Source organism: Cervus canadensis, chromosome 4 (assembly GCF_019320065.1).
Source record: "Cervus canadensis isolate Bull #8, Minnesota chromosome 4, ASM1932006v1, whole genome shotgun sequence".
NCBI classification, from domain to species: domain Eukaryota; kingdom Metazoa; phylum Chordata; class Mammalia; order Artiodactyla; family Cervidae; genus Cervus; species Cervus canadensis.
In genome coordinates, this window is record NC_057389.1 from 46996386 (window position 1) to 47018682 (window position 22297).

The window sequence follows — 22297 nt, forward strand, 5'->3', positions numbered from 1 at the left end:
AACACAGGAGGCCCTGTCCCCGTCCAGAATTAGCTTATAACCTGGAGTGGAGGTGGGGAGGGAGGGAGAACTTCTCTCCAAGTTCTCAAAAAGGTCCTGTCAGGGCTCTGGACCGAGCCCGCTGAGGCGGCGGTGCGGTGGTTGGTTAGATAGGAGCCCCACCCTTCAGCTGTCCAGCCTCAGCAATCACCTTGGCACACACAGCGAGTAGTGAGAATGTGATGTAGAGCCTGGAGGGCAGTTCCGCCTCGCCCCCATAGGCACTCAGGAGAGGCCTCGATTTCCCCAGGTGGAGCTTGCGCAGGTTGTCCCGTCTCGCGGTTTGCGGGGCCCAGATCCTGCGTGCCTAGCCCGCACAGCGCCGTGGGCGCCCCGCCCGCGGGAAGAGGGGGGGCGCGGGCTCAGCACACGCCGTTCCCTCTGCCCCACAGGCGCCCATGTTGGTCAACCCAGCAAGGGGCCCAACCCAACCAGCCGCTTTCCGCGTTCACGCGTCCAGCCGTTCCCCCCCACCCCCCTCCTTCTCCTGAATGGGTCTGGGTGCGCACACCTCCGGCTGTCGCCCACCTGCGAGCCCGGGGCTGTCCCAGCCGTGATCTGCTGGCGGGTTGGGGCTCGAGGGCTGGATCTCCCATGCAGCCTCGGGGAGTAGCTGCCCGGCGTCAGGGGTGTTCCCGCCACTACCCCCTCCTCCGCCGCTGAGCTGCTTCGAGGCTTCGCGATTTCCCCAGCCCCCTCCTCTGCCGCCCCACTGTACAGGTGGGGAAACTGAGGCCCAGCCTGTAGCAGCCACTTGGCCAAGGTCACCCTGCCTGTGGGGACTGGAGCCCAGATCGCACCTCCACCTGGGCGGCGCCCGGACTAACACAGGTGGGAAGGGGAGAGGCTTGCTGGGCGCCGGCACCCCTGCCCGGCCGGCCCCCTCACTCACCTCCAGCCTCCGCGCCTGGTCCCAGATCTCACCAGCGCCGCCACCTCCGCGCACCTGGCCGCGTCCATCAGCGCGCCCCACCCTGAGCGAGACCCCCCGCCGCGGCCCCCACCCCACGCTGAGCGCCCCCTCCGAGCCTCCGCCAGGCCCCCTCCACCACCGCCTAGCGGGCTGCGTGGGGACCCGGAGCCGGGAGGGCTGGGCGGGCTGGAGAGCCGAGCTCCAGCCGCCCGCTCCCCGGGGCCCTAGCGCCGCCCCGCCCGCCCCGCCCGCCCCGCCCAGCCCTCGGAGGTGCGATTCCCTCCCCCTGGGGCTCGGCCTACAGTCTCCCCGCGGGTCTCCTCCTTCTCTCTTTCCTCTCCCTGGCCTCACTCTCTGCTGCTTGAGTGTCTTTCTGTTTCCTCAATTTTTCTCCCTCTTGGTCGTTCCCTAAATTCTGCTGCTATTTCAGTTTCTTCTTGTCTCTCGCATCTATTCACCCCCACCCCCTTTCCTCTCTCCTTCCCATTAACTCCGTTTTAAATCTGTCTTTGTGATCCTGTCCCCCATAACTAACAGCACCTCCAATCTCACCAGCCCGTTTCCTTTCAGACTCAGATGCCTTCCCTCTCAGGCCCATCCCCTCCCTCCTCAGCAGCAGTAACTAGAATAACCATTCAGGACTTGGGCAGGCAGGACTGCCCAAGTAGGACTTAGGCAAAGGGAGATTGAGGAAGGTTGTCATCTCCCAGGCTGTCTGGGGCCATCCCCTGACTTAACTGGTGGGCCAGCAACAACAGAGGCAGTGATGCTCAGAGGCCCATGGCAGGGGTCATCGTGCATCAGAATCAAGTAGGGATGCTGTGGAAAGTTGAGATTTTCACTATCAGGTGCCTCCTCCCAGTGGTGGAAGGGCTGGCAGTGGGCTTGGAATAATAAGCACCCTTCATTCCCCCAGCAATTCTGAAACAAAACCACAGTTGGAACAACGCTGTCCTGGGTTTTCACCAAAATTTCCCTGGGTTCCAAGTACCCCACCCCTTTAACCAGGGTGATTCCACTTGTGTGTTTTTTCTGTCAGGGTTCTGTGTTTAGATTTCTGCTAGAGGAAGTTGGAAATGTGCTGACGTAAGCCCACCCACCTGAGGTTCTGTGAAATGCAGAGCCGCAAGTGGCCTGGTTTGAGTTGTCCCCTGTTCTCAGCGGATGGGCTTAGAGTGCACGGGGTCAGTTGACAGACGGGACAAGCCCTCCCCGGCTTCTCCTGACCCTCTGCTTGGCTTCTTGGCTGCAGAAAGTTCCTCTGACCCAGTAGCTGCTCTTGTGCCAGGGCTGCCCCAGGTGGCGTGGTGGGGGGAGCGGGCACTGAAGGGGTTGGGGGATTGGCATCAGGCAGGGTATTGCCTGCTCTGTGAGTGCATGTGCTACAGCCCAGCCTGTGAGAAACCAGGAAACAAACTGTGTGGGAGACAGAGGGAGGGAGGGAGGGAGGCTAGGATTACTGTGTGGGTGGGTATGAAAGTGAAAAAGATGGAGAAAAGGAAGGACAGAAAGTGGTTTGGTCTGTATGTGGGTGTGTGACAGTGGGTGTGCAGAGTGGATATGCCTGCAGAAAAAACGTGTGTGCCTGCAAGAGAGATTGCACAGTGTAGGTGTGTGAGCAAAGGAAAATGGAGAGAAGAACATGCTTTTAACCTGTATCTAAGGGAAGGAATGTGTGTGTTTGTATGTTTTCTGATGGGACTGCTATGTATACAAATTTGGTGACTGTGTCCACATGTCAAAGTTAGACCTGCATGAGTGAGACAGGGGTCTGTGGGAGGGTATGTGCCAATGCCTACCCTATGCATGGGTATGTTGGTGTCTGAGAGCACGTACGTGTATGCACATGTGTGCAGATGTGAATATATACCCGTGAGTATTTGCATAAGAACATGTTGTGTAGACATCATTTGCTTGTACCTATGTTTGCAGGGGATGTGAGCATGTATGTGTGGGTACATGTGTGAGGTATATATGAACTTGTGAGCCCTGCCTCTATACCATCACCCCATATCATGGTCACCATGGTGAAGGGAAGGAAGGGGAGTAGGTGGGGCCTTGCCTCCAGCCTCTCTTCCACAGGCCTGAGGAGCAGGGTCCTTGTCCCTGGCCCAGTGACCACTGTCAGCTCTCATCATGGACACTGACTCCTCTACCTCAACAGGATAGACATGGCCAGGGGCAGGGCTACTTGACAACCCAGGTCCATACCCCCATATCCACCCCAGAGGCTCGGAGCTGTGTCCAGCAGAGTTGGAAAGGCCTCCAAACCCTCCCGATACCCCAGGCCCCCAAAAACAGTGGCCTGGAGAGGAGGGAAGGTGGGTCTCCCAAAGCCCTGGGCAGAGGAGGGGTTGGACTGGCAGTGGATCCCTGGTCTCCCTGGGAGGAGAGGATATGGCTTGGCAGAATCCCCCAGCATCCCTCAGAGCCCAGCCTTCCCCAGGCCTCGTGGGTGAAAAACACAGCCTGCTGCCTTGTCTCCATGGAGACACGGCAGCACAGAGGGAGGTTGAAAGCATGGGCCAGACCTCCCAGGGTTCAAATGTCAGCTCCTCCACCCACCAGCCTAAGACTTTGACTTGTCACTTAAACTTGCTATGCCTTAGTTTTCTCATCTGTGAAACAGTTGAGAAAAGCGTGCGCTTCTTAGGGTTGTTTAGAGGATGAGACGAAATAGCCCATACAAAGCATTTAGCCCAGGGCCTGGCAGCTGAACTGGGAGGTAGAAACCCTGGGTTCCAGCCCTAGCTTTGCACCTAGCTTACTGTGTGACCTTGGACAAGCTACTTGCCATCTCTGCACTTTAGGATCTCCACAAGATTATCTATAGAATAATTTCAATAAGCCCTGCCAGTTATGATCAGCTGAGACTTTGTGGAAAGGACAGCGGGGGGCTCTCTGGTGGGCTATAGACTAACTAGCGCTGACGAGGAGCCCTAGGTAACTTTCCTTTCCACGTTTCTTCTCTCAAGTTGGCAGCAGTTGATGGCAAGAAAGTTGAGCTGTAGTCTGCTGCCCACTTCCTCTCTTTGCATCCCCTGACCCTCCAGCCTGCTAAGGACCCCATTCTACCTTGCTCAGTTGGTACCCAGGCCTTAGAGAAATGGCACTGGATCCCACCTACCCCAAGTACTGGATGCCCAATGCAGAAGATGCCTTGGCACATACTTAAAACTTTCAGGGAGCACTCAAGAGAGGCAGGTATAATTGTGGAAGGATAGATGTGATTGTCTGAAGATGCTTATAATCCTTTGGCAGTAATGGGAGGAAGCTTTAAAAGGAAGCCCTAATCCACTAATAGCCTGGCAGCTCCACAGGCCTCTACCCTCCGGATCTCCAGGCAGAGAGAAGGGACTATGGCCACTCCCTTTCCCAAGGGAGCAGAAAGGCTAGTGTAGGCTCCAACCCAAGACCACCCGGGTTTCTGCTCTCTTGCAAGACCCAGCTTCCTTTCTGCCTCTACTTCTGAGAAGTCTTCCCTGCCCACTCCATCCTCCTGAGGTCACTCCTGCCTCTTCTGTCCTAGGAAATGTTCAGGACAGTACTAGATAACCATCTGGCTAGATGTTAAAGAGAGGAATGAACCAGACTGTGAGCAAGAAGAATAAGATAGTCTCAGCTCCAGTGCTGACTAGGACCTTGGGCTTAAGTCTCTGAGCCTCAATTACCTCGCCTGTACAATGGGGATAGTAAAACCTACTTAGAAAGGCTAGAGTAAGATCAACAAGAATGAGATACCATGAAGTGGACCAGCTCCATGTGAAAAGCCAATAGGCCCCATTAATGGTTGTCTCTCCTTACACGTTCTCTTCCCTTCCAAGGTGTCAGCAGACAATTCTCTCCCTAGCATTCTCCCATATAGATCCAGAACACAGTGGTAGCCAAGAACAAAGTCCTCATGCAAAACACTGCGGCTGAATTATGGCCTTGGAGCTTGCTAGCTGTGAGTCTTGGATGAGTTACTTATAGTCTCTGGCCCTCAGTCTTCTCATCTGTATGACGGAGATAGTAACGGTATGTCCCTTAGGGAATTGTTATGTGATTAAATGAAGTGATACCTGTGAAGCTCTTAGCACAGTGGAATTGGCACATAGGGCTCAACAGATAATAGCTATTGTGTTGTTGAGCTGATGATTATCGTTTTAGTTGCTATCAACATCCCTTACATGCTTATCTGAATTACCCTGCAACCTCATGATAGTTCTGTGAGGTAGATAGGGCTCATGTTCTTATTTTCATAGATGAAGAAACTAGGAAAGGATTTGAGGGGATCCAGAACTGCCACCCATGTCTCCTGACCGTAGCCATGGTCTGTGAGAGGGGAGGGAGCAGATCCTGGCGCTCCCAGCTCTAGGGGACCTGAAGGTCTGTCTCCAAGTTCAAGGTTGCTGGATGCTCCTGGGACCCTCCGCCCTTCCTGTCCTAGATGCATCTAAGTCCCCTCCTCTGTTGTAAGTCCCCTTGTCCCTGCTCCCTGTTGTAACCAGAGCCTGGGGGAACAGAGAATAGGAAATGGTGGCCGTGGGGGTTGATCAGACCCTGGAGAGAATTATTTCAGAAAAGAGAGTGGGCGGGAGGCTGGTGAGATGCCAGGTTGGGTGTCAGCAACGCCTGCACAGAAATGAAGTGCTCCTTCAGTTTCCTGACGCACAAGCCCTCCCAGGCCTGGGTCCCCCACATGCCCTGCGCCCCGGGGATCTGCTGGCAGCATCTCATGCCTGAGCGAGCATGGCTGGGCTCACATCCTCCCCATCTGGACCCACTTCAGTGTTTCCATGGGCCTGGCAGTGGAGGTGATTCAGTGTGGGTTTCCCTGTCCCGCCCTGCTCAGCTGTCTCCTGCCACCATAGGAAATTGATCATCCTTCCTTCCTTCCTTCATGCTATGTTCACCAAGCTCTCCCCTACACACTGTCTTTGGGTCCTCACTGCAGTCCCCATGACATGCCTCTGTCACCCCTAACAGATGGAAAACTGAGGCCCGGATGAGGAATACGGGCTCAACTCAACCACCAACAGGCTGACTAGGAGCTCTCTCTTCCTCACTTTGGGCCTCAGTTTCCCACCTGTAAAATCAGGAGGTCTGTTTAGAGCAGAGGCTCAGTCTCTACCTCAGAAGCTCCATGAGGGCAGGGGCCATGCCTGTGTGGCCCAGCACTGCGTCCCCAGCCCCCTCAACTAGCGGGCACTCAGCGTGTTCAGCGAGATGGTCCCACCCCATCAGGTGTTCCCACTCCAAGGTCATTTGTTACCACGAACCATTAACAGGCAGACAAGAGTGAGCGATGGGCTTTTTTTAACTAAGCACGATAACGCGGCTTTCTCTTGCTGCCTTCTCACGTGCCATCTCTGGCAGAGCCAAGGGTGCACTTAAATGTGGTCCAGCTGGAATGACACAGACAGCACAGCCTCCCCTGTGTCTCCATGGCTGTTAGTCTGTGCAGGCCCAGGGCACTCGGATGGACTCTCGTGTACCATGGGAAAATATGGCCAGAGGTGTGTGTACATGTTGAGCGCCTGTGGGATCCTCCCTGACTCTGGCAGTTCAGGGGAAAAGGGCCATGAGCTTACCTGGTTTCTGGGCAACCCTGGGCCCCGGGCTGGGGCTGAGGCTGGCTGTCATCACCTGCCGGACCTTCATGGTGTCCCCGTCCTGACTGGTTCTGTTGTCAAGCTGGGAAACCCCTCGTGCCTCCCTGGAGCAGCTGGGTGGCCGGGTGCCCAGGGCTCTGGGAAGCTGTGGTGCCCCTTGGGTGGCTCTGCAGACCTTGTCCCCACTCCTGCTGGCCACTCGGTCTTCCTCCAAGTCTGTGAGCCCCACCTCTCCCTGCAGGCCCTCCTCACCGCCGCTCTCCTCGGCCTCCAAGGCCAGACACCTGTAGCTGCCATCAGGGATCCCAAAGGCGCAGGGGGTAGACCTGCCTTCACTGGGTGCCGGGGGTAGGGGTGGGAGGTGGGGGCCCAGCATGTTTCAGCCTCTCCTCACGGACACAAAGAAGCTGTCGCCCGTACTGGGGCTGGGGCCAGAGGCGCCTGAGTGATTGTTGGTGTCTGATCTTCTTGGGGCCTTCTCTGGCTCTCGACTGCCCTTCCTTCCTCAGCCAACTCACAGAGCTGGAAGGGGATCCAATTGCAAGCCTTCCTGGGCTGGGGGGATGGTGGACCCCCAAGGCTTCCTTCTTAACCCGTCTCTTGTCTGTGAGGCCTCCCCTTCAAGATGATCTATCTGCAAAGCAAGAAAAGAAACAGTGCATGAGTTGGTTCTCTGGGTGTTACAGGCTGAATTTCTGAGTCCACTTTAGGGGGACCCTGAGAACTGACTGGGATTTGGGTCTCGTGTCTGCAGGAAAGTCCCAAGCTTTAGTCATTCGACATCCCCTATTTCTGCTATATCCTTATGCCACCTGACACTTTATTTGCTTATTATCGTCCCATAAATCAACTTTAAGTGACTTCTATTATTTTAGACTTATCTTAAGCAATAATTGCAGAAAACCACAAGTATGTTGTGCTAAGTCATTTCCCCCCTTAATACACATTAAATAAATATCTAGTTATTTAAAAATATTTATTTGGGCACCTCCTAGAAAAAATTCTCTCATATGGCCCAAAGGTACATGTGCCACAGGAATCATAGGAATGCTGGTGCAGAGAGTACAGACTAGGGGCACAACCCCCGGAGGAGGCTCTGCACCAAGGGAGGTGGTGCAGTGATTTGCCCAGGCTTTGAGCTAGAATCCCACCTGTGTGGTGGGCAACAAGTCACATGACCTTGTGACCCTCCGCATCCCCATCTGTAAAACAGGAACTGTAATATTTCCATCTCAGTGTTGCAATGAGGATTAAGTGAGAAAATGTGTTGCAGAGGGTTTAAGACAGTTTCAGAGTCATAACTTAATACATATCAACTATTCTTTTCATTCCACACACACAAAAATTTGAGCTCCTATTTACATTATAGACATCATAAAAAGTCTTGGAGATCCAATGGGGATAAAGAAGATATGGTACTCTGACTCATGAAGCTGTGGATGGGGGAGCTGTGGATGACAACAGGGCCAATAATAATAACAGTATGATCATTTAGAAATGTTAAAAATGAGAATAATCCAGGAGAGAGGGGATGGAGGCTTCCTATAGGGATGCAACGAGGAGATGGATGGGAGAGAAACTTGGGCGGAAGAATTGGCTGGGCTGGGAGGCAGATGGAGAGTAGGTGTGGAGGAAGAGGGAGGAGGCTAGGATGCAGCCCAGTTCGTCACTCTGGTGACAGCGTGATTTCGTTAATAGAGAGGAATAAATGGGAAGGAGCAGGTGTTCAGGGGAGCAGGGAAATGTATTCAGTTTGGGATTTCCGGGGGAGATGCACACGGTCAGCTCCACACAGAGGCCTGAAGAGCAGGGGAGAGTTCCAGTTTGGGGACAAGAATTTGAAAATCACTTGTGGAGGCTTGTAGACAAGAATGTGAAAATCACTTGTGGAGGTCCTGGGCAGGGGTGGGCCAGATGGCCCAGGATAGGCAGGTAGAGCTTACGACAGGGTCGATGACCAGTTGCATTGGGAGGAAACCTTGAAGTTTACAGATAATGGCTACCAGATCTCATATTCCATCACTGCTTAGCTGTGTGAACTTGGAAGAACCTGAACTCACTACAACTCTCTTATCCTACTGCAAAACAGGGAGGGGAGAATCCTTGCAGTCCCATGGATGGTAAGAATCCTGAGCGTTGTGAAAGACTGTGGACACTGGCAACATCAGAGCCTGGGCTGACCTCTGCTGCTGCAGTGCCTGGAGGCCACACCCTTGTCCACCGGCAGGGCCAGGCATCCCCCACCTCAGCAGGCTGGGTCAAGGCCTTGGCTTCTGACTGGAGCTGTGCTGGCAGAGTGTGGTAGACCAGAGAAAAGATAAGCATGTTCCCAGGTGCCACGGCACACCAGTGCCAACCAGGGGGAGCCAACAGGCACCTCGGTCAGAAAGATAAGAGACACCTGTTACAGCAGCCTCAGTGGCGGGGAAATCAGTACAGAGGAGCCAACCTTCTGCTCGGAGGAGAATGGGCACTCACGATATTAAACACCTACCCTATCCCACGCTGGGTTATTCACTTAGGTTATCGAAAGAGATCCTCAGAACAACCCTGTGAGGGAGGTACTGTTTTTATTATCCCATTTCAGAGGTGAGGAAATTGAGGATCAGAGAGGCCAAGTGACTTCCAGCCTAAGTCACACAGCTAGCAACCGGTAACGCTAGTCTCTGAACCTAGATCTGGCACCTTGACTGTGATGGACGCAGATGATAGAGTCTCCAGAGTCTCATTTGTCTCCAAATTCCTTCTCACTCACCAGCTGCTGCCAGATTTATGCCACTACAGTTTCAAAGAATCTAGAATCTCATGCAGGGCCAGGAGAATTCTGAGACCTAACTGGCTGTGTGACCTTGGGCTGGTGCCTTCTTGCCCTCTGGAGTCATTTTGCCCAAAGGCACCATGGCGGGCTTAAGCCAGATGATGCCGGAGAGTCCATCCAACCCCGGCATCGTGGGATGCCATGATTCTAAGCCTTTGGCTCTCCCCACCACCACTGCCATCGCCCCACCAGAGAGCGAGCCAGATGGCAGGAGGCAGGAGTAGGTGTGGAGGGGGGGCAGGGCTCCCTCTGACGCCCCACGGGGCCTCGCCTCACTCTATGCCTGCTTCTGTTTTGCTCTATTTGACGGTGGCCACGGTTTCCAGGAAAGAAAAGAGAGGCGGAAAAGTTAACTTTCCGCCACCCACACAAATATTTTTGGCCGGCGTTGTCTTCACACTGCCAAGATGGGAGGGAGGGGTTGGCAGGAGCACTCCAATTCAAGTCTCCCTCCTAAGGAGGGAAGACTCCCAACCCAGCTGGGGGGTCTGGGCAGGCCCCGTGTGGGCCCAAGCCCTGGAACACCCACCCTACTTGGGAGCCTGGGGCCGGGGCAGGGTGTCAGGACCCAGAACAATAATGGCAGCCACCACGTACTGACTATCTGCTGGTGCTCGGCCAGGGCTTTGACCTGACGCTCCTGTGGGTCAGCCGCGCGAGTGCTGTCTACAGGGAGGACACTGAGGCACGTAGAAGTACCTTCAGCATCCAGAGTCACAGGGCGGTGAGTGGCGGAGCTGCTGGGCCCCCTGCTCTTACTCATATATCAGACTCTTTCGCAACGCCCCACAGGGCCCCTGAGGCTGTGCTCAGACTTAGCACACCGTCGGTGTGGGCTCCACCACAGGCAGGAGTGAGCCCGCTCCCGTCTCAGCAGACACGAGGGGAGGTCCTCTAATATCAGCTTCCCTAAAAGCCACAGCCCTGCTCTGGCTGCAGGCCGAGGTTCTAGGCCATCCAGTCTTAGCACAGAGCTGACAGTCCTGCATACCCACAGTGCTCACCTCAGAGAGGGGGGCTCTGAGGAGCCCAGAACAGGGAAGGGATCACCCAGGTTGTAGAGAAAGTTTAGATGCAGGCCTGGTGCTAGAGCCCAGGTGTCAAGTCACCCGCTTCCAGCCCCTCACGTAACCCCTGCTGCCTCCTGAGTGGTCCCATCCTCCCTCCCCTGACCTCCCATGAGTGCAAGCAGGGCCCCCAGGACTGGAAGCCTAGCTGAGCATCAGATCTCTACAGCCCTTGTCCGAGGCTGTAGAGGGTCTGCTGTTGGGATCTCCACGGGCTCCTTCTGTGGCTGGCACCTGCCATGAGTGGGCCCAGGGAACATGGCCTTGGAGCCTCAAGTCCCTTCTGCTGTTTCTTGTGTCATGGGGGAAGGGCACTGGCTTTGGAATCAGATCTGGGTTTGAATTCTGTCTCCTCCATTCGTTGGCTGCCTGACTCTTTGTGAGCTTTGGTTTCCCCTTCTGAAAAACAGATTAAAACACGGCCAGCATCCCAGGGTTGTTGGGGGAAATACAGGCTCCTCCTTCACTCGGCAGTGGATGAGGGACCAGGGCAGTGTGCTGCTCACCTGTGGGGCTCTAGGGATGCTTGGCTCACAGGCTGGGTGAATGGAAAGCCCAGTCTGGCCCCTCTGACTCTCCATCATCTGCAGGGCCCCCAGCCTGCTTTTGCAGCTGCAGAGGAAGTAAACGGAGTGCGGGGATGCAGAGGGTCAGGGCTTAAGTGGATGCATTGCAGGCTCAGGCCTGGGGTTCTACTTTTGACTTTCCCTCTGACTTACTGAGTCAATGCTGGGGAAATCACAGGATCTGGTTTTGTAAGGAAGAGATTAGAGGAGGCAGAAAGGGGAGAAGGAGTCTAGGAAGATTAAACTCTTATTCCTCTGAAAGACTTCATCCTTGGCCTCCCCATCTGCAGACTCTCCCTGTCTCCATCCATCCTCTGTAGGATCTGGTCCATTCTTCTAAAGCACATCTCTGAGTGTGCTGCTTACACACTCAGGAACCTTCCGTGGCTCCCCATTGATCATGGGATAAAGAAAAGTTGCAAACAAAGGGAAATGCAGATTCAAAGGCAGGTCTCATGATTCTTGGCTGAGGGGAAGAAAGGAGGGCTTCCTGGGGATGAAGAATGATGTTTTAGTTGAATTTGACGGACTTTGGCAGGAAGTGCTTGGCATTCTGATGAACGGAGATTACTCCGTCCATCAAGACCCAGTGAAGGCCAGAAAGCAGGACCATTTGAGGATGAACCTGGAGAACCACAAGGGCCTGGATAGGTAGAGGCTAAGGCATGTGTGGCAGGGCCAAGGGAGGTGAGCGAACATGGTCAAACTGTGACAGACTTCAGTTGTCTGGACTCTTTCCTGCTGTCTTGAGAGGTGACAGAGAGGGTAGCCCTGTCGGGCTTGGGGGAGCCAGTGCAAGGCCCTGTTCTGGGGGTGGAACTGGAGGCAGCAAGGCCAGAGCAGAAGGTGGAGGCTGGAACTAGAGCTGGCATGCAGGCATCCCTGTGAGAGCAGCATCTTGGAAGAACTTCCTCCGCACCTGGCACAGGGCCAGGCACATAATAACAATGACAAGGATGATAGCTGCAGTTTATGAAGTGTTTACTACGTCAGGTGCTATTCCAGACACTTGGTGTGCGTTAACTCATGTTACCCTCATCACAGCCCTGTAAGGAAGATGCTATTATTATCCCCATCTTGCAGATAAGGAAATTGAACTTACGTGACTGGCCAAGCTCACGCAGCTAGTGAGTGACTGAGTCAGGGGTCATATCCTGATAGTCTAGCTCCAAATATCACTCATATCCATAGAATGTGCTGCCTTAATGGTTAAAGTAATTACTAAACAAACAGATGAATGAGAAGGAAGGATGGGAGGAGGAGAAGGAAAAGACTATCTCTAATGCCTGGTACATAGCCTGGTACACAGGAATCACTCAATAAATATTTATCAAGTGGAATAATGAGTGTGACTGAGGTACTAACTGTATAGCCTAGGGATGAAAATAGAGTCACCCTGGGGAAAGGGGTAATCCAGTACTGATCCAGATGGCTCAGGGTGCACCTACCTGTCCCATCCATCTGACAGCACCTCACATCAGGGCTGAGGTGGGGGTTACTGTCTGGACTGTCCAGAGGTGAGTTCTCTCTGCCACTAGGAGGAGAGCTGTTGTGGTCCTCGGGTGTCTGAGTTGAGAGTATGATCCTGCCTTAGTGCTTCTTTCTCCAGGAGGGGGTAGGAGGCAAGGTAGGAGTGGGGTCTCTTCCCCATGACTCCAAATGGAGAATCTCAAACCCCTCCAGCCTCCAGAACTGGTGAGATTGAGGAAGCCCACCAATTAAAATTATCTTGCTCTGTGTTCTGGAAGGGTAACTTCCTTTCAATGAGCCTCAGTTTTCCCACAGAAAAAGGCAGACTGGTTGGTGGGGATGGTAGTATGCAAGGTTCACGGTGTCCCCAAATCCTCACTGGAGGTGCCCTCTCCAGGCATTGTCCAGTGGGTAGAGTCAGTCCCAAAGAGATGTGCAAATGTGACCCCATGTTACTGACCTGTCCCTTCAGACCTGTGGGACAGGCTGACCAATCATGGCCTCCTTTCTTCCTGTCTTGACCTGCAGCCCTCACCTCTCTGGCTGCCCAGCCTGCTCTGACTGCTCTTCCTTTCTCCCCATTTCCCTCCTCCCTGGGTTCCCATCCTACTCCTGGGACATGAGGAGCCAGTGTTGGATGAGCATCCTGTGGGAGAGCTCCAGAAGCATCAGGAAACCGTCCCTTGACAAGAGGTGGCTGTGGGGGGCTGGGAAGAACTCCTGAGCCAGATGCACTGGGTGGTCTCAGGAGAGAGGAGTGTCAGCCAGCCCCAGTGAAGCCCCATGGTAGCTGGGTAATTGGGGGCCAGCCACTCTGAACTGGAACTGAATTCCAGTTGCCCTCTTGTAGGATGGAGACGCATGCAGTTGCTTACTCATTCATTCTTTTGACACGTATTTACTGAACGCCTGCTCTGTGCCATCCACTATTTTAAGTCCTGGCAGTACACAGTGAACAAAAGAGAGAGAGAGAAAAAAAAAATAGCACCCTGCCTGCGTGAAGCCCACATGTTAGTTGGGATTGACGAAAAATAAATAAATATGTCAAAGGGTGATAAGTATGATGGAAAAATAATTAAGCAGAAAAGGAAACTGGAGAGTGTGTGTATCATTAGGACAGAAAAAACAGTGGCATTAATATGATGCTGTCTTGGAACTTCCCTGGCGGTCCAGTGGTCAAGACTGCGGTTCCATTGCAGAGTGCATGGCTTTGATCCCTGGTTGGGAAACGAAGATACCACATACCGTGGCAGTGTGGCAAAAATATACATATGTAGTGCCATCATATATATGTATAGACACACACAAACACATATAGTGCTGTCTTCTGTTTATATGGCATATATATTTCAAGTTTACTGTGTTTTGAACTGGACTGCCAGGGAAGTCCCTCAAGTTCCCTATTATGTTGAATTCTCATATGCAATTAAAAATATATAAAATCCATATTAGATGGCAAACTCAGGAACACAAATCCTGCAAGCCCCTGAGACATGTCTTATGCTAACATTCTGATTATTCAACCATTCACCACTTTAGAACCTTCATGTCCTGCTAAAAACCTGTCTACAATTTAGGACTGAGTATTTTTATGGTCCAGTATATAAAAATGTGATTTCACATATTAGCTTGTTTCTTTGAGAAAATTCTTTCCCAACTACATTAAGTGGATAGAGGGTCTCCTGTATGTGAAAACATGTTATCCCATGATTTTGAGGATAATAATAAGGATATCCTATGGCTGTGGTGAGGATTAAATAAGTTAATGTGCATAGATGCTTGTGAAGAGGCAGCTGCTGTCATTATAATTGTTGAGTTTGTTAAGGAGTGACAGGATATAATTAGAACAAGGGCCATATTTAACTGAACACTGTGTGCTGGGCACCATCCAGGTATATGATATCAAGTATGATCTTGTTTATTCCCCACAACAACTTTATAAAATAGGTACCTACTACTATTCCCATTTAACAGATGGGGAAACAGAGACTGAGAGAGGATAATCTCTTTTCATGGTCCCAGAGCAGGAGAAAAACCAAGCTGGTACCTGAAAGTTACCTGGCACGGTCATTGATGGGGGAAGGTCCCCCAGGGTTCGAGGAGAGCCATTTTGTACAAAGCAAAAATCTCTTCATAATGGGTCTGGTTCTGTCATGCCCTCTGCACCCCTGGACGCATCCCTTCACTCCTGGGCTTCAGTGACCCCCAGCCACACACAGGGCTGGCTTGGCATCTCCAAGCGCCCTTCCAGCTCTGAATTGCCCGTGCATCCTAGTACCCAGGATACTGGGGGCTTGAGTCCATTCCATCGGACACACCAAATCCAGGCTGCTCACCAAGTCAGCCAAGTTCTCTGTGCGTCACGTCTATTTCTGCCCTGCTGGGTTTATAAATATGTGGCCTGGGAACTAGCTTCAGTGGAACTGGAGAGACTGAAGTCATGGCTATAAATACAGGGCAAGGCTGGCTGGGGTTGGGCAGGGGGTGCGACAGAGCCAATGCCAGCCTGGAAAGTCACACCCCGGGGGTCCTGTGGGCAGTCCAGTCTCCTCCTGGACACACAAGAAGATCGAGGCCCAGAGGGGCAAGGACGTGCCTATGGCCACACGGACAGTGAGGTCAGCAGTGGGCCTGGCCCACAAGGCTCCTTCCTGATTCTGAGAAGAGGCTGCTCTTTACACATTCTACTCTGCCCAGGATCACAAGTCCTCACCCTGCCTTGGGGCTCACCTAGTTTAACAAGAGCAAGATATTATCATTTAAGTTCATAAAATAAATCTCTACTTTTGATAAGATACTGCTTTTTATGTGTTGGAAATATTGGGGCTTTCCAATATTTCATTTGAGGAAGTGTTCTATGACTAAAAATTCAGCAAATTACTACCATATCTACCTCCCACTCAACAGGACTCCCGTTTCACCATGCGCCTGGGCCCAGCCACATGCTGGAGCCCAGCATACTGACGCACAGGTCAGTTGTGGGAAGCACTTCCCAACTCTGCTCAGTGACATCGCTTTGATAGCTTGAAGTGAGCTGTGGTGGGAGTCATTACACCGTGGATATAGGCAGATGCTACGAATCAGGGCTTTTTTCCCTCTAGAGTAGTTGTTGTTCAATCTCTAAGTTGTGTCCCACTCTGTGACTCCGTGGACTGCAGCACACCCGGCTTCCTTGTCCTTCACTGTCTCCCTGAGTTTGATCAAACTCATGCTCATTGAGTTGGTGATGCCATTCAAACATCTCATCCTCTGTCGCCCCCTTCTCCTGCTGCCCTCCATCTTTACCAGCATCAGGGTCTTTTCTAGTGAGTCGGCTCTTCACATCAGGTGGCCAAAGTATTGGAGCTTCAGCATCAGTCCTTCCAATGAGTATTCAGGGTTAATTTCCTTTAGGATTGACTGGATTGATCTCCTTGCTGTCCCAGAGACTCTCAGGAGTCTTTTCCAACACCATAGTTCAAAAGCATCAGTTCTTCAGTGCTCAGCTTTCTTTATGGTCCAACTCTCACATCCATACATGACTATTGGAAAAACCATAGTTTTGACTATACAGACCTTTGTAGGCAAAGTAATGTCTCTGCTTTTTAATACACTGTCTAGGTTGGTCATAACTTTTCTTTCAAGAAGCAAGTGTCTTTTAATTTCATGGCTGCAGTCACTGTCCGCAGTGATTTTTGTTAAACATTTAACTGCACGCCACTGGCTAAGACTATTGCTAGTAAACCCCTACTCATGCCTGTTTGCTGGCTGTCTGAACTTGGGCTGGTTATTTTACCTCTGTGAGCCTCTGTGTTTCCATCTGTAAAGTAGACACTATAACCACACCTGCACCCTAGCTACTGTGAGAATTAGATGAGCTTGTGCCCCAAAGTGTTTCCAAACGTGTCTGCTTGATAGATCCCCCTAAGATCTTTTACACATTTCAGAGCCCTGGCCACACCCTAGGCCAATTTGATCACAACCTTTGGGGCTTGGTAGGTTTTGAAATTTAGGTTTGGGAACCACTCTGCCAGCACTCAGCAGCTATCCAGGGACCTCAGAGGGATGGGGACCATGCTGACCCCTTATCTTTGTTCCATTTAACTCATGGAGTCTCATGAAAAAAAAAAAAAAAAACAACCTAAAAAATGGTGGGGATTTGTTTGATTGTTTGTTCTGTGTAAAGGCCTAGTTTGCCTAAGACACACAGGAGGTGCTACAGAAGGTGTGGTCCTTCCAAGGACCCCAGAAGGAGGGGCCTTTGCGCTCTCCCTTCCAGATGTGAGCCTGGCCACCCCACACACCACAGCAGATGGACCACAGGCTTACAAACCCCAAGGAGGCCTCACTTCATGTGGTTCTCAGCTGGGGAGATGGAGAGACCTCAGCCTGGTTCTTCCCTCCCATCCTAGAGAGAATGAGGCTGGTTCTTCTCGACCTACAGGCCAAGGGCTCACACAGCTTGGCTTAGCCTGGGAGACATCAAGCTGCTGGCTGGAAGGGCTCACATTAAGAATAGAAACATCAGTGCTTATGCCAAGGGCTTGGGGCCCCAGCCCAGCTTCCCCCCGGACCATCACCAACAATAACCAATGATAAAAATAATCATCATAGTGCCTGACATTTATTGGCTGCTTCCTATGCACTAGGATCTAGCACAGCAAGCACTTTTAAAGGCAGTCTAGTATTCGACTGTGAGGTCCAATATGGTGGCTGCTAGCCACAAGGGCTGCTTAGCTTTTGAAATGTGATGAGTTCAAATTAAGCTGTACTCTAGTATTCACCAAATTTGCAAGACTTAGAACCCAAAGAAGAATGTAAAATGTCTCATGAATGACTTTTTTAGATTTATTACATGTTAAAATGATGCTATTTTGGATTCAAGTGGGTGTATTATTAAGATAAATTTCTCAGGTTCCTTTTTTCCCCGCCTGTTTCTTTTTACTTTTTTAGTGTGGCTTTTAGAAAATGTAACGTTATGTATGTGCTTACATTTATTTCAGTGGACAGCACTGGTATCAGGTTGGGAGGGCAGGCTCTCTAGGGCCACACTGCTGGGCTTTGAATTATATTCTGTGTTCTACCACTCATCAGCTGTGAGAACTTGGGCAAATTATACAATTCTCCATGCCTCGGTTTCCTCATCTGTCAAACTAGGATAATAATAGTACCTACCTCGTGTGGATTTAATGTGCCTGGCACAGCTCAGTAAAAATGAGCTGTCCGGGACTGCCTGACCCTGGGCTAATTGATACCCTTGGGTCATCTCGTATCTCATAGATGCTGAGCTCCTGGTCACTGGTGGTAAACAAGCAGAGCCTGGAAACTCCTTGGCAGGCTGCTCTTGAGGGAGTCCCCAAGCTGAATGTGGGTAGGAGAGACACTGGTGAAAAGACCTTTGAAGATGATTCCCAGCACTGACACTGCATTGTGCTGCTCTCTGCCCCTTGCTTCCCTGGAGGAGGAAATGGCAACCCACTCCAGTATCCTTGCCTGAAAAATCTCATGGACAGAGGAGCCTGGTGGGCTACAGAGTCGCAGAGGGTCGGAGACAACTGAGCACACCCTCATGCCCCTTGCTTGATGCTCTCTGTTCACCCGCTCTTACTCACCATGTCCTCCTTTTCTTTCGTAAATCTTCACTCAACCCAATTGAATGTAACAAATGCTTTTAAGTGCCATGAAAAGCCAGCCCTGTGCAGGACACTGGGGATATCAGAGGGAGAGCAGATGTGGTTCCTGCCACTCAGGAGTCTAGTGTGGGCAGAAGGACATGAGATGGGGGTGTGAACAGCTATAATACAAGGTGGCAGGTGACGGGGGTCATGGGGACCTCAATCTCTCTGAGCCTCAGTTTCCCCATCTGTAAAACGGGGCCAATGATAGCATGACCTTGTAGACACTGTTGTGAAGATGAAATGAGATGATGCAGGAGAAGCACTTTGCCCTGTGCCTGGCACGTGGACAGGTTCAGGAAGTGTTGGTTGTTACTCTGGCTCCACTGGGGCTGCATCATGTGAGTTTTGCTCCCCATCCATTTATTCAGCAAGCAGGGTTTTTTGATTTTTAATCTTTGGCTGTACCACAAGGCATAGGGAATCCTACTTCCCTGACCAGGGATCAAACCCGCTCCCCCTGAAGTAGAATTGCAGAGTCCTAAGCACTGGGACTGACAAGGAAGCCCCTGGCAAGCAGTTTTTAAACACACCCTATGAGCCTGGACTCCTGTCGGATCTGGGAGTACAGTGGGGGCTTGGATAGGTCGAGAGCAGGGCAGGGTGGCACAGGGAAGACAGACAGTAAGCCATCAGATGAAAAAATAAACCAAGTACTTTCAAAAACAAGAAGTGATCTGTAGATGACAGAGGGAGAAGGTTCACCCCCTCCTCTAGTGCAGCTGCTGTTGCACCCCTAGGTGCCAGTGTAACGCCTGCACCTAGGGGGTGCTCAGTAAATGCATGCCGAGCAGACCTCAAATGAGAGGCACTAGGGAGTGAGGGAAAGAGTGGACTTGGGAGCCTTCCCTGGGGAGAACCAGACTGTCGGTCCACCAATGACCTCGCGGGCTGGGGAGGCAGGAACCAGGGCTGGAGGTCTGGGTTCAAGCTGGGGTTATGATCTTCCACCTTGTCCGAGCCACTGACTTCATGAAAACCCTTTCTCCTCAGTTGCCTGCATTCACCCACCCCTCCTTAAAGGGAGGGGGTGGACAAGGTGCTGCCCAGGGGCTCCTCCCCCACTGTGGATGACCCTGTCTGAGACTCTGTCCTCATCCTGGTGGGCCGTGGGGCAGGGGTAGGAGTTGAGGCCCTGGAGAGACCAGGGGAGCAGGTGTGCTCAGGACTCCCTGGGGACCCCTTCCCTTCAGCACACCCTGTTGAAAGAGCGGGAGTCAGGAGACACTGATCTTGGCCTCTTTCACTCAGGCCTCCATCTTTGGCCTGTACATCTTCAATGTTAGAGGCCTCACTTTCCAGGCAACTCATTCATTCCATCTTTAGTGTCCCTTTTCTAGAGAGGTGAAATCTCCCCGCACTCTATCCTACTGAGCTTAACCCCATCCTCTGAGTGTTTTCTATTCTCTCCCTCAGGCTAAACTTCAATCCCTTCAACTATTTCATACAGAAAAGAATTTCTGACCCCTTCCATCCTGTTGACCCTCGTTTACTGTCAGCCTATCTGTCAGATTCTCAGAACTAACATGACCACAATAAACCAGGAAAATCAAACCAGCACAGATTATGGCAAGACCAGCACCTCCCTCATTCTGGGCATTCTACCTTTATTAATGCAGCCTAACAGGAGAAAGGAGCGGTAGAGGATGAATTGGTTAGATAGCATCACTGACTCTATGGACATGAATTTGAGCAAACTCCAAGAGATACTGGAGGACAGAGGAGCCTGGCAGGCTTTAGTTCATAGGGTCGCAGAGCCAGACATAACTTAGCAACTGAACAACATCAGATTAACTTCTTCCCCCTTTAACAGCTGTATCTCTGCAGGAATATATTGTCCATATGGTTCACAAAGATGTCACTATGCTGCTGTTATTTTTCTGCCACATCTCCCACACCCTGGACCTCTGCAGTTGGCATTTTGAGCCCAGTGGAGGACTCTGATATATGTATATATATTTTAGTTTGATTCTTGACTGAAAGGATTCTCAGTGAGTAGTAGAGCCAAGGTGAAAGAAAATAATAACCTCCCCATCACATACACACATGCAAAATGAAGTAAAATAATGGAAGGGAAACATGTTTTGTCAATAGGCATCCAGAGCTATCATTAAGGAAGCTCAGGACACACTTGTTGAGGCAGTGGCTGGCTGGCTGAACTATGTGAGGGTGAAAGACACAGGATGGTAAGGCCTAGGAGGCAGACTGAGTCTCAGGGGTCAGGCAGGTGACTGAACGGAGCTGTGGCAGAGATGCTGGAAGAAGAGGCCTGAGGGCATGGAGCCTGAGTGTGATGTGAGAGTCTGTGTGATGTCGACCCCTGCCTCTCCTCTCTGCTAAGCCTTGCTCAGCACACACAGATATCCAGCCTTCCTGGGGCCTGCAGCATCACGTTGCCAGTCATGTGGTGTGGACCGCGGGGGTGAGAGTGCTGGTCTCAGGGCCTGGCACAGAGTCAGGGAGGGCACCATGTTCCGGGCCCCGCTGCCCCGAGCCCACTTTCCCATCTGCACACCAGGGCTAATTACAGTGCCTGCCTTGTGGAGTGGCTGTGAGGCTTAAACAAGTTTATCCAAGTAAGGAGCTTAGAGCTCGGGGTAAGTGCATGGGAGGTGTTACTGTAATTGCAGCGAGGGGCTGAGCTGTGTGTGTTGTGGGGTGAGAGGAGCGAGGTGGTTAAGCTGGAAGATGCTATGGAAACCCTCCATCCCCAGCACCCCCCCTCATTCTCAGAACTTCTGTGCCCTGCATATGTGCATGTGAATATGTGCCTTGTGTGTGTGTCTGTGAATATGTGTGTGTGTGTGTCTGTATGTATGGGTGTGTGTCTGTGAATGTGTGTGTGTGTGTCTGTATGTATGGGTGTGTGTGTGTGTGTCTGTACACACAAACATGTCTGTGTATGTGCATGTCTATATGCCTGGATATCTGTATCTGTGTATGTGTGCGTTTGTGCATGAGTGTGCACACACCCCGTGTGGCGGGGGTTGTTGGAGTCTGTCTGCAGAACGGCTGGGAGTGGCCCGGGAGGTGGCTCCGCCAGACCAAACAACCCGAGCGCTCGGAGCTCCAGGCTTTTCTCTGAGTCTGTTTGCTTTCTTTCTCTCCTTTCCGGTTCTCCTTCAACCGGTTCCCTCCTTCAACCGGTTCCCGCTTCCAGGGAGCAGAGCTGGAAGGAGGCCCTGGCAGGGTCGGCACGGGGCCTCCCCACCTCCCTCTCCCCGCAGGGTTTCCCACCCTCTCGCCTCCACCCCTCCAGTCCCTGCCTCGGCTCCACTTGGACCCCACACAGGCCCCTTTCCCTCTCGGAGCCTCACTTTTCCGTTTCCTCCTTTCTCTCGAGACCCTTCAGGTAGGAAGCCGCCCCACAGCCCTGCTGGCGGGGACAGGAGCCCTGCTGCTGCCCACCCTCCGCCCGGGGATGGATCAGAGCTCCAGGGGGTGGTGTGTGTGGCAGGTTCTGAAACCAGTCTGGGGAATGCCCTCCCCGGGCTGTGGGGCCTCTGGCCTTCCTACTCCTGGCGCCTTGGCCCTGACTGGGCATAAGTGGGACAATTTGAAGCAAAGATTTTGAGGGGCCTGGTCCCTGGGGTCAGCACAGGACCTGGCCTCAGGCCTCCAGGTTCCTACTCAGCTAGAGCAGTGTTCTCTGAGCACCTGTTGGCCTGTTTAATCGCCACAGCTGTCCCACAAGGTTGGTAGGTGTTATCCCTGGCCCAGTTTTACAGAGAGTGAAGGAAGGTGCTAGAAGATACAGAGCCGGGGAACCAGGCCTGGGGGAGCTCGTGCCCGTCCCTCATCACTGCTCACGCTCCGTGTCCCCTCCCCTCCATGAAGCGGCAATGCCATGCCCTCCCTAAGTCAGCAGTTATCCTCAGACCTGATACCTTTGAGATGCTATTTATTGAGTGCCAGATACAGTGTGTGCCAGGCCTTCTGTACCATCACCTCCTGACTCTTCATGACATCCCATTTTACAGATCAGGAAAGTCAAGCTGAGAGAGGTGCAGGGACCTGGCAACGTCCCACTGCTGTGGTAGAAGAGCTCAGGGTCACCTGATCCCTTTCTTTTTTCCTAACCCAAGAGCAAAGTGCAGCTTTCTTTTGCCTCCTGTCAATATTATCAGTAGATCTGGGTTTGACAGCTATATGTGAATTGCTTTGTCACCGCTTCAC

At 52.2% G+C, this 22297-nt stretch overlaps 1 protein-coding gene across 1 annotated transcript in view; it reads right to left on the reverse strand.

The window, feature by feature from the left end:
- SYNPO (synaptopodin) overlaps positions 1-22297 on the reverse strand; it is a 56841-nt gene that overhangs the window by 31194 nt on the left and 3350 nt on the right. The window contains exon 2 of the mRNA XM_043464953.1: positions 6526-7180. Within this exon, the coding sequence (XP_043320888.1) occupies positions 6526-6922 (397 nt within the window). The 5' untranslated portion in view covers positions 6923-7180. The remainder of the gene's footprint in view (positions 1-6525; positions 7181-22297) is intronic.